Source organism: Microtus oregoni, unplaced genomic scaffold (assembly GCF_018167655.1).
Source record: "Microtus oregoni isolate MIOR12 unplaced genomic scaffold, Mior012 000021F_ref0000039, whole genome shotgun sequence".
NCBI lineage: Eukaryota > Metazoa > Chordata > Mammalia > Rodentia > Cricetidae > Microtus > Microtus oregoni.
This window is the reverse complement of record NW_024543080.1, coordinates 22,446,403-22,458,785: the sequence shown is the minus strand read 5'-3', so window position 1 is coordinate 22,458,785 and position 12,383 is coordinate 22,446,403. Positions and strand designations below refer to the sequence as shown.

The window sequence follows — 12,383 nt, the reverse complement described above, 5'->3', positions numbered from 1 at the left end:
AAAAGGCTAACCTTCAAATTTCACAGGTCAAAACAGACATACAGGCCAAACCCATACATAAAAAATAGTTATTTACTATTTTATGTGTATGCATGTTTCACATGCATGCCTGTTGCCCTTCGAAGTCAGAAGAGGGTGTCAGATCCTCATGGACTGGAGTTACAGAGGGCTGTGAGCCACCATGTGGGTGCTGGGGATAAAATCTGGGTCTTCTGGAAGAACAAGCGCTCTTAACTGCTGAGTCAACTCTCCTGCTTGCACATATACTATACACATGTGCGCGCACGCGCACGCACACACACACACACACACACACACACACACACACACTCTATAGCCACAGGACTGGTTTTACTGCTCTCTGGTGTGACTTTTCCCAGACACTCTGGCATTGTGTAGAAAACAGTTTGCTCAGCACATCATTAGAAGGGCTTCCTTACCATCACCCAACTCAAGTTTGCTCGAAGCCCTGTGGTTTGGCTCTTGCTATGGGACAGCGTGTTTTTTTCTCCATCTATTTATCTAGTACAGTCTACATACAGCAGACCATAAAAAAACAAACATTTGCCAGTTGGTTGATTAGAGTGTTATGCCTCCAGCTAATAGTGTATTGGCGCATTTAGTAACCCCTAAGATTCACTTATCTCAGTATACGTATACCAGCAGGCATTCAAAAGAATGTTCTGGCTGGATCATAGTTTTCAGGGGACTGCACAATACAGATGTGTGTGTTTCACAGTACGGGATTACAGGAAATCCAGACCTGGCTTACACCGCTTGGCTGCCTTGAGACTAGTTCACCACAAACAGTGCGGACATGGCAAGAGCTGCGGGGTTACCTTGAGGTAATGAACTCCATGAGGGTTTTGACTTTTCCGTCCTGCTCCACGGAGAGGTCCACCTCGCCGAGGAGGGTGGCGTGGAGGTGTGAAATGGCAGCGCTGTTGTTTCCTAAGCTGATACTAGAGGAGGTAGAACTTGAGCTAAGCCCTGAGTCAGTCATGGGGGAGGGCTGGTAATCAGGTATAAAATCGTTAATGCCTGTGGAAAGAGAAAGCCCACCATGAATAGACACGCAGCAACCGGACCCAGAGAATAGTTCCTAACCACACTGGGCATGGCTACTCAGAGACGGCAGGGGACACATGAGGGCACGGGGCAGGGTACTGGACATGGTCGTCTCCTGAATCCCACGAGCACTAGAGCCTGCGCTCCGGAGGGAAACACTGTTCACAGTTTGTCACGGAGCCGCAGCTGCATCAGTGGCCCTCTGCTGCCACCTGCTGAAGATCACGGACAGTGGCAAATGCCTAGCCGACTGGGGTGCTCGCTTCCCCTTTATCAAGACAAGCTACGTTTCTGTGACGTGAACTAGTTTTCAATTTCATACGGAAAGAGCTCTATAATCTCGGCTTCATTTTACTTTAAGAATCTATTTTAATTTCTATCTAATATTTATTTTAAGTCAGTCATTAAATGAACAGTTAAAAGCCAAAACCTTACAAAATGGCAAAAGGATACTCATAAACAACCAACACAAGCTATGGGATTTTGAATGAAAGTGTTTTTTATACAAAACCAGGAAGGTTTCTTCTATTATTATTATGATTATCGCTTTCCAAAACAGGGGTTCTGTGTGCAGCCCGGGCTATCCTGGCACTCACTCTGTAGACCAGACTAGCCTCCAACTCAGAGATCCGCCTGCCTCTGCCTCCCTGAGAGTGCTGAGATTAAAGGCGTGTGCCACCACCGCCTGGCTATCTTTACTTTCCAAGCTTCACCATAAAAGCCTCATTAATTTTGGCCTCCTTAATCTAAACTATGGAACATTTTAAATGCAGCAAAGATAATCAAGGGGCTAAAAGATTTTTAAATGTCAGTTAACTTTCGGAAATTGTGAGAAGAGATCTCACGCAACATCATTTTTAAAATAAACAAACAACAACACAACCCAAAACTAGGTCCTCAATAAATTAACCACTCTTCATGCCTTCTCCAATTTCTATATTCCCAATCTAAAATCTGCTTGCTAGAGAGCCTGAGAAGTAAGGGTCTCAACTATTTGTCCTAATGCGTTCTTCTACTGATTATGAACGACACAGATGTTATTAAAATCCTGCAACTGCATTTTAAATGGTTCCATGTGTTTCAACTTTCCCATGGTTGATTTTCACTACTGCGGGATTCCAACTTGACGGAGTATGTTTCTACTTTATAGCCCGTGACTTCGAACTCAGTACCTGTGAAAGTATACTCTGAGTGTGCACTTTGTCTGACTGTCAACACCCTGGGCTCATTGAACTCCTTGTTCCTGAGAAGTACAGAAGCAACAGTTCGGATGTTACTGTTGGGTCCCATCACTATCAGTAAGTGCAGAAGCAGGCGCTTGCAATGTTCGTACACCTCAGGGTGGCAGTGGTCAAACCCTGAAAGAACAGGAGAAAAGCATTGTCAGCTAGAGGGGCAGTGTGCTTGCCACCAAATGAGGGACTGGTCCCACTGCTGGCACTCAAGTTCCTGACTTGCAATCGTGTAGTGTAAGCACGTAGCCCCACACACATGTAGTGTGAGCATGCAACTCCACAGAGACTTCCAATCAAATCTGGATTACTAAAAATAGAATGGAGATGCCATCTCAGACACGGTTAGAGGATTCCTCAGGGATAATGGGTGACCAGGAAAAACACCTATATACATTAAATTCAGACCCAGAGAGTGGGGAGTTCCTCTTAGCCTGACCACAAGCATGTCCAATGCCAAGCAAGCATGTTACCTCCCGGCTTCTTCTCCAGCCCACATGAGCCTGATTCGTATACCCAGAGACTGTGCAAACTGTGGTGGATTCAGTCCAGGTATTCAGAGTCCGTGAACACAAATGCTCACTGTGTCCAAGAGATTTTCATGCAACATTGTGTATTACACAGCTTATTTTTAAATTGGTTTTAAGTTTCCTCATACATTCATAATGTGGCCTTCTTCCTCACTGTATAAATGCCTACGGAGAGTCAGGGTAATTCTTTTTGTTTGAGACAGGGTATTACTATGTAGCCCGGGTTGGTCTGGAACTCACAGAGATCTGCCTCCTTCTCTGCCTACTGCCCAGCTCTCAAGTTAACTTTTCACTTGGTTTCATACCAAAAAACTTTATGACCTCTTAGAAATTATGACTCTGCTAGGTAACACCAGATATCCACGAATTCTTTTTAAGAAAGTGGGCATTCTATTTTGCCTGGCATGTAAGCCAAAGCAAATGTCTATTTGCCACGGGAATTAGGAAGGCAAGCCCTGTATTTATGTGCTCTTGATAGGAAAGCATTATCAGAAGATGGCTACCTTGACTCGCTTCAAAAGCCAATGTTCAAATGACAGAGGAATTACAGATGTGGAAGAGTTCTCACCTGCTACCAAGGACACATGCAGACTCAGCTGCCATCAGACCGTGCCATGGTCAGATGCTTTCAACAGCTGGAATGCATTTCCATTCTCCACTCCCTCTGAAAGGCTCTGATCTCCAGGGTAATCTAATTTTACTGTAGCAATAGAGACCCCTGGCAGGGTAGAGTGGATATGTATTTTTGTAACAGGTACAAGGAGTCATGAAATGGGCATATGGATAGGGATAATAGAGCTGGAGAAGCTGGGAGGTAACACGCTTGCTTGGTGTGCATGGAGCCCTGACCTTGTTCCCAAGTAAAAGGCAATGGACATGAAGAGAGAGAATGCGAAGAGTTTCATGGAAGCAACAGAGGAAACAGAAGCATTAAGGCACTGATTTCTTGACCTCCTCGACAAGGTGACCCTTTAATACAGTTCCTCATGTTGTAGTAAACCCCAACCCAAAAGTTACTTCAGTACTGGAATTTCAAAACTTCAATTTAGCTATTATTATGAATCGTAATGTAAATATCTGACGTGCAGGATATCTTGTATGCCACCCCTGTGAAGGGGGCGTTCGACCCTCCCCCAAGGGGTCGTGACCTATATAGGTTGAGGACCACAGATCTAACGATTCTCCGAAGAATGAACCAACTTAAAAATGGCCCCAGAGACACAAAAGTGGAGGAATCAGAACGCCTTACCTATAAAGATTGCATGAAGAAGAAGATGGAGGTAGCCGCCCCACTCCACCTTCACACTGTGGTCAATGATGAGATCCGTCAGCAGGATCACAGCTATGTTACACCTGTGACAGCAAGAACATGGTTAGCGGCTTTTCGGAGCGGAAGTGACCCAGAGAAATCTCCTGCTCACATTCCTCCAAGAGTTGAGTACTCTATGGAAAAACACTTTTCTAGAGGGTAAAAACAGGACAAACAGATGCAGGAGAAGAAAACCATTAGAGTGACGGCTTTAGCACAAAACTCAGGGCTTGGAGCTCCTTGCAGTCAAGGGCTGGATTTCCTTATCTCGACTCTTCAGACCTACCACATATACCACTTGCCCCAATGAGTGTTCGGTACGTGTTTGGCGCATTGGTTAAGTTCTAAAAGAATGTAGTCATTGCCTTTGCTGTGATTTTACTTAGTAGAATTCAGGTTAATTGAATTCCAAAAACAGGGCTGACCACAAAGAAGTCACTTTTTTTTTTTTTTTCCAGATGTGGTAACTGGGTCGTAGAAAGGTCAAGTAACTATGCCAGACACCCAGAAGGGCAGCAGAGGAACGGTAATGTTAACTTTGTGCGCTCACGATACGGTTTTGGATCTCTTAGCATCTCAACAGAGCGGGCTAGTTTCGATGCAGCATCTCAACAAGGACGACCACTCCTACGCTGTGCGGTCAGAGAGTTATCTAGGAAGCTGAAAGCGTTCAGCTGCAACGTGGCTGGTACGAAATAGGAATGACGCTCTAGTCCACCTGTGAAGAGGTAATCCAGGTGATGACGTTTCAGGCACGTAATCCACCAGTGGTGACCAGCAGCCTCCAGCTGGTGGGAAGGGCAGTGGCTCTCCTTGGTTATGCTCCATCACTTTCAGGCGCCAATTAGAATAAAGTGGCATTGAATCACCTATCAAGATAAAATGATCTCATTTTCTGCACCATCTACTGTCTGCCGTATCAGCAAGCTCTAGTAAGACACCCACTATTCACAGCATTGGGAAGGGATCCAAGATCATCCCCCACTATCTAGATACACATCTTCTATGGAGACCTAGGTACAAATATTATAAATTGGGGTGGGGGGTTGAGAGACTGATTTATTGATTGAGGTGCTATCCTTTATAGTAAAGTAAAATCTATACTGACACGTTCCTATACTTCCCTAGTATGGCCAAACCAGGAGAGCATATTAAAATGAAGATGCTTTGAAACAAGTATCTTCTTGTAAGTTATTGGTTCTAATATTTTATGAGACCAGGCTGACACAAACCCACCTCTGAAGGAAATCTGCTCTACCACATGGGGCTGCAGGGTGCAAAACAAACACCTGGAAAAATGAATTCTGTGTGACGTGGATAAGTCACTTAACCTCTCTGGACCTCAGTTCCATGATGCCCAAAATGAGGAGACTAGACCAGATCCTCGAGGGCCTGAATCCAGTTACAACAGACGTGTTTCTATTCTACCGTCATGCAGCAGGGCTACTCGGTTAGGATGGATCACTTTGGAAGTGTAAGAGAAAACCTCTTGAAAAAAATGTGGATCCATAAGATAAGCAAATCTGTTTAGAGAACAACAGCCAGACCCATCCAATGTCTGTTCTCTGAACACTTTTTTTTTTTTTTTTTTGGGACAGGGTATCTCTGTATAGCCCTGGCTGCCCTGGACCAGGCTAGCCTTCAAGCCAGAGATCCACCTGCCTCTGACTCCCATGTGCTGGGATTAGAGGCGTGCGCCACCACCTCCTGGCTCTCTGACACGTCTTGAGAATGAATTCTATAACACCTAATAAAAAACCTTCCAGCTTACTATGCTCTAATAAATTCATTCCTTAAGATAAAGATGCCTCCAATCACATTAGAACTAGTGGCAGTCAAATACAGCATTCTAAAACAATTTCTTGGAGAAAACAAACCCATTAACATTAATACAGTTAACAATATATGTCACCAAAATAGTTATCTAAGGAGCATCGAGAATTGGTTACTTTTTTCCTCTTCGTAAGACCCTCCGGAGCTGCTACTGTATCGAGACTCCAGTCTGTGATGTTGCCGGTTTAAATGACTGTTCAGTCCACTGTAGATGTCCAGGTGCACATAGCTGTGGGAAGGACCACGGGAGTCATGCACAGATCGTAGTGATGTGGCATTTCCACCTAATCATTCACTGTTGTGGAATATTATTTTAACTAGGCAAAGATGTGTCACATTTGTTTATACTATGAAATATTATTTTAACTGGGCAAAGATGTGTTACATTTGTTTATACTATGGAATAGTACTTAACTGTGTAAAGGTGTGTTACATCTGTTTATGGTGTATTTGTTTAACGATGTAAGGATGTGAGTTGAATTATGTAAATATAAGTTACACCTGTTTCACCTTGTCTGCCTAAGGTACCTGATTGGTCTAATAAAGAGTTGAACAACCAATAGCTAGGCAGAGAAAGGATAGGTGGGGCTAGCAGGCTGAGAGAATAAATAGTAGGAGAAATCTAGGCTCAAGAAAGAACAAGAGGAGGAGGAGGAAGAGAGAATGAGGGAGATACCGCTAGCCAGCAGACATAGAAGGAGTGAAAGTAAGAAATGGGGCTAGAGGCATGGCTCAGTGGTTAAGAGAACTGACTTCCCTTCCAGAGGACTTAGGTTCAATTCCCAGCACCCACATGACAGCTCACAGCTGTCTATAACTCCTGTTCAGGGGATCTGATTCCCAAATACAGATATGCTTGCAGGCAAAACACCAATGTGTGTATATAAAATAAAAATAAATATCTTTAAAAAAAGAAGAGATACAGAAGAAAGGTAATAAGCCCTGAGGCAAAGGCAGATAAAGACAAACAGGTTAATTTAAGTTAAAACAACTAGCCCGAAATAAACCTAACCTAACCTAGGCCAAGTATTCAAAAGTAATAAGTCTCTGTATCATGATTTGGGAGCTGGTTGGTGGCCCAAAAGAAAAAGTCAGGTACAATTCACTTCATTTTTTTCTTGGTTTGTGTATGTGTGTGTGGAGGCTGGAGGCTGACCCTGGCTGTCTTCCTCACTGGCTCTCCACTTTCTTTACTGACTAAGGTCTTGCCCCTGTGGCTACTCTCAGGGATCCCTTTTCTACCCCCCCCCACCCCCCACCCCGAGCACTAGAGTGACTGGTAGGTTGCCATAGCTGCATGGCTTTCATGAGGTCTGAGAATCTCTTCCCTAATCCACATGTGTGGCAAGGGCCTTATGCATCAAACCATCCCTTCATTCCCTTGATGTCTTACTTTCTATGTACAGAAGGAGCACTTTATACAAATTATCACCACAAGGCACACACCAATTTCTGCTTTATAATTCCAAAACTGAAGCTCTCAATTATTCCCCTCTAAGCACCCCATCACGTGGGGAGCCTGGTGAGAGCTAGGTATAGAAACAGGCAGAGTAACTACTTGGAAAAATCTCTGGAGATAGTAACATTCACCCTTCATATCAAAAAGTCTAGGGGGCTGAGGAGCCAATGTGAAAATGTTCAAGTATGGAAATGCATGCATCACTGGAATATTAGCATGAAGTATTACGCACTCCTGAGAGAAAATTACCACACTATCTGAGACAGAAGTACTTACCTCTCTTCAAAGTTCTCCTTTAGGGCCTTATTGTCAGCGTTGCCCTCAGTGGGAGCTACCATTGTATTGCTACTGGAAGTAGTTCCTGTCATCAAAGACAAAAGAGCACCTGTCAGCTGAGGAGAATAATAAACATTTCAATCAATCTGCCACTGGCATGAAAGCAAGGTGACGAGGATGCTCGCCATGACCACCATATTCGACTGTGTCAGAACAAACAGGGATGGTGGGTGTGGGAGGGAGGGATGGCTCAGTGGGGAGAGCACCTGCTACCAAGCCTGACAACCTGAGTTTGACCCCAGAGACCCACAAGGTGGAAGGAGAAAGACCAATTTCTGCAAGCTGTACTCTGACCTCCAAATGAACACCATGGCATGCCTCTACTCCTACTGATACAATTAAAGAATCGTAATACAAAAAGGTTAATAAATGGGTAAGAAATTGTTACGAAGACAGGGAGTGGAGGAAATGAAGAGGCTTCTATACTGTTGTCGAAACAGTGCAAAACCAGAGCTGTCTGAAAAATCTATGTTAAAAGTAGTCATTTTCCAAAATGTAACTCTACGACATTTGTAGCTGGTGGCGGTCTTCCCACTACCGAGAGTGAATCAAGACTTCTTGACTGGGGCACACGGATCATAGCTGAGAAAGAAAGACTTCCCGGATGACCAGGGGTGGAGGGTAGATGAAAAGCTCACACTAGATTTTGGCACTGCACCACCTGCAGCTCTCACAGCCACAGGCAACCCAAACATGCCCATGTCCTTTCTCTCGGGAGTGATCAGAACTCTTTCTGGGAGGTCTGGTCCATCCAGGAGATAAGGTATCACACGCTGAGGTAGACTTTAGCAAGACAGTCACCTGACAACAAGGCTGTGCTCCTCCTCTACACTCCCAGAGCTTACAAAGGCCTGACACTGCACCCTGCTAAGAGGCAGACCTAGAGTCAAGAGCTCGAGGAAAGAGTTGCTTTGCATTAAAACTGCTGAACTTATTCCAGATGATTCAGAATTAACTTTGTTACTTATTTAATTACAAGGAATAATTAGAAATAGAAATCATCCCTTATATATAACACATATCAGATCCCATATGGGTCTACCAGGCTCTCTAGCAGAACTTATACCCCATTCCCAAAAGAGTACACAATTTCCCTCTGTAATAGTGAGAATCCTTACGTTATTCAATTTCTTTACTCATGCAGGATTTTCCAATCTCAGACCAATCACCGAACATGCCTACTATTTGATTTTGTTTTATCTGTAATGTAATTTAAAGACACAAACTCCCTTGAAGAAGCACACGTGGGCAGAGAGAGCATTGTTTCCACAGACGCAGTGGGTGCCGCTCACCTGAGGTGACTGAAGGGATTTTGCAGCTGGAAGTGATGCGGTAATAGGGCGGGTTGTCCATGTGCGTGACGCCCGAGCTGACGGGGTCTGTGAGCTGAAGCTCCCCGACCAGTTCTTCCAGCAGCTGCATCGTTTTGTCTCTTCCCAGATAAACGATGACTTTCTTCACCTGCCCAGGAGGAAGTATTCAGGAGGAAAAAAAAACCAACTTTTTAATCTCGTGGCTTGCTCTAGAGGCCATGAATCTTAATTTCACTCATTTGTTTGTTTGTTTGTTTTTATGTGTGTGCACAGGCTCTGGTGAGTGTACAAGCACCGTGTTAATGCACTATACCGTGCAGAGGCCAGAAGAGGGCACCGGGTCCCCTGGAATTGGAGGTACAGTAGGTTGTGGACTACCTTGTTGGTGCAAGAGCAATAACAGCCCTTAGTCCTGAGCCCTTATTCCCCATTGAGACACATTTTTGCTGTTGTTGTTGTTTTTTAAAAAAATCAAAGTTGAACTCTTTGTGGAAGACGAGTAAGCACAAGAAGAATGGGAAAGGGGTGAGGTGCTTTTCTGTAAAAACTTCTTCATTAATGGACAAAGCCTTGGGTTGGAGTGTCCTGTGACTGCTACACACCCAGCCTTCCTGGCAAGTGTCTAACTTCCACTCGCTCTTCCTCCTACAGACCACGGAGTCTTTTTACCATGGAGGAAGTGGAAGCAGAAGTGACCCCACCTCCTGGGGGAAGAGCATCAGTCCATCACTACACCATCTCAACACCCCACAGTCTGTACATGGAAGGGTCTGGAAGAACGCTGATGGCAGCCTCCTGAGGAACTGGCCTTCTGTGGGGTACACTTCGGGGAAGAACTGGCCCTCTGTGGGGCACACTTCGGGGAAGAGCTGGCCCTCTGTGGGGCACACTTCAGGGAGATGCTCATGCCCACAGACCTGTGTGCACACCTGGACATTCACTTTAGCCTTCATTGCTCCTACTGTGTTGTTAATGAGGATGGATTTTTTTAAAAATATAAATTTTATTTTGCATTTAACATGTATGGGTGTGTTGCCTGCATACATGACTGTGCTACGGTGGAGGCCAGAAGAGACCTTATGGTTCCTGAAAATGGAGTCACAGACAGCTGTGAGCCACCATGTGAGTGCAGGGAAATGAACCCGGGACCCCTAGAAGAACAAACAGTGCCTTAATCACTGAGCCATCTCTCCAGCTTCAGCTTAGATGGGGTTAAGTGTTCCTTTCCCTGTAGCAGGGAAGAACACCGTGTCTCCTGCTCTGCCATCTGTTCCCAAGCTTTCCCTTCCTCCCAGAAGACATAGGGCCTGAGCTCTCCATCACAACACCAGCTGCAGCCCGGGGAACCTCAGTGGGCCAGCTCTGTATCACCACACGCCCTCTCAAGTGTTAGCTTTTACTGGGGGGCTTTCTCAGATAGTCGGTCCCAGCATCCTACAGCTTTCCTTGGGCGTCCTTGCCGCAGATGAGTTCCACAGCTGCTGATCATTCTCAGTGTAATTTCAAAGAACAAAACCTGTCTAATCCTTGAATTCGAACGCCAGACCTTGCGAGCGTACCTGGCCTGGAGCAGCACACAGTGGCAGAGACTGAATGAGTCGGTGACTACGTCTGCACACTGTTCCTGAGTGTCCTTACGCTACTCTCCGGTGTCCATACGCTAGCAGACCTCAGGTAAACGTGTACATTTTAAAAAGATAGACAGACTTCAATAATACATACGTAAGGCAAAAGGCTTGGTTCACTATTCACGCCGCAAATGCTGATCAAAAAGTGCAAAATAATTTTCAGGTTCTTTGGCCAGCCGTCTGCTAGTGTGGTCCACACGTTCTCCACCTCTGACCAGGCCAGCTCATCACCATACTAAAAACAGCACATACAAGAGACACTTCAGAAATAGAATAAGCCAAACTCATCACTCCACGAAGAGTTAGGAAATAGCTTCTATAGGAAGTCTCCATTAAAGAAATGATTATTTCTTGTAGGGAATGTAAACACCAGCGTCACCAGTTGTCTCTGGTGGAATGGGAGGATACACAGAGTTTATCTGTCTGTCCTGGAGCCATCTTCGCATCAATTCCCAATCACATTTCATCCTCCTGACCCCCGTACCTTTGCTGTCATATACATGAGATTGTTCAACACCATGGCGGTGGCCTGTGGGGATCCCCAGCCTTCTCCCCGGAGCCAGCGTCTGCTTGTCACCATGATCTCTCTGTCTTTCAGTGAGTCATCCTCATCTTCATCCTGCCGCCTTGCTGAGGGCAGAGGCTTGAAATCCACCAGCTCAATGTTGTTCATCCAGGGCAGCAGGTAATGCAGCATGGCCTGCCGCCCCGCCGGGTGAGCCGTCTGGATCCGCTGGCTGATCTCTGGTTCAAGGGATATCAAAGGGGAGACCTAACATCATTCCATGTGCTTCTTAGCCAATTGAAAGACACATGCCACTCATTTCCCAACGACAAAAGCCGTCTTTCATATAACGAATGTCTCCTCCCTAACATAATTAAAACAAAAACAAACACAAAACCAGCTAACACAAAGCATCTACCTCCTTCATTTTCTGATAGTTTTTCTTTATGTAGGCCAATGTGGACTTGCGCTCCACCTCCAGGGTACTGGGGTTGCAAATGTGTGATCACCAGCCCTACTTATTTCTTATACAAATCGCCTTAGGCAGTTAAATAAATGTTTCCATACTCTTGGTAAGAGTATAAGATGGTGAACCACTCTACCATCCAAGCAACCCAACCATGGAGTCTATATCTTAAACAACTCAAGGCAGAGACTAAAAAGTGACATTCGCACATCTGTATTCATAACAAAAAGGGAAGCAAGTGAAATGACAGATAGATGAAAGAATGGGCCAACGACCTGTGATGATAGACACTGGGATTCTCAGAGCCTTACAAGAGAAGGAAAACTCATTCTGCGCTATAAGAAGGAGCCCAGAAGACACTGAGCTAAGTGAAATACCCTAGCCACACACACAAAGTACTGTACGATTCCATTTGCCTATCCAGAGTAGCCACACTTAGAAAAACACAAGGCGGTCCGAATGGTGGCCATGAGGTGATGAAGGGCAGGAAAATGGGCACACGCTGAATAAGGACTAGTTTCAACTCTGCAAGCTCAAAGAGCTCTAGAGATCTATTTTACGCTCGACACTTCTGAACTGTGTCTTTAAAATGAGCAAGGCCACCGTGAGAATGACGTCTCAAGACAAAGACAAACACTCTGCAAGGAGTTGTTCTATCGTTTATATACAAACTGTATAGTTTTGGCATGAAAAACAAGTTGTGA

The 12,383-nt window shown here is 45.0% G+C and overlaps 1 protein-coding gene across 7 annotated transcripts in view; it reads right to left on the bottom strand.

Moving 5' to 3' along the window:
• Fryl (FRY like transcription coactivator) overlaps positions 1-12,383 on the bottom strand; it is a 231,706-nt gene that overhangs the window by 41,277 nt on the left and 178,046 nt on the right. For all 7 annotated transcript variants that reach the window (XM_041671629.1, XM_041671631.1, XM_041671624.1 and 4 more), the window contains 9 exons: positions 11,193-11,452; positions 10,803-10,943; positions 9,060-9,228; positions 7,708-7,792; positions 6,089-6,201; positions 4,858-5,008; positions 4,080-4,183; positions 2,241-2,426; positions 840-1,041 (listed from right to left, as the gene is read on the bottom strand). In XM_041671629.1, the coding sequence (XP_041527563.1) occupies positions 840-1,041; positions 2,241-2,426; positions 4,080-4,183; positions 4,858-5,008; positions 6,089-6,201; positions 7,708-7,792; positions 9,060-9,228; positions 10,803-10,943; positions 11,193-11,452 (1,411 nt within the window). The remainder of the gene's footprint in view (positions 1-839; positions 1,042-2,240; positions 2,427-4,079; positions 4,184-4,857; positions 5,009-6,088; positions 6,202-7,707; positions 7,793-9,059; positions 9,229-10,802; positions 10,944-11,192; positions 11,453-12,383) is intronic.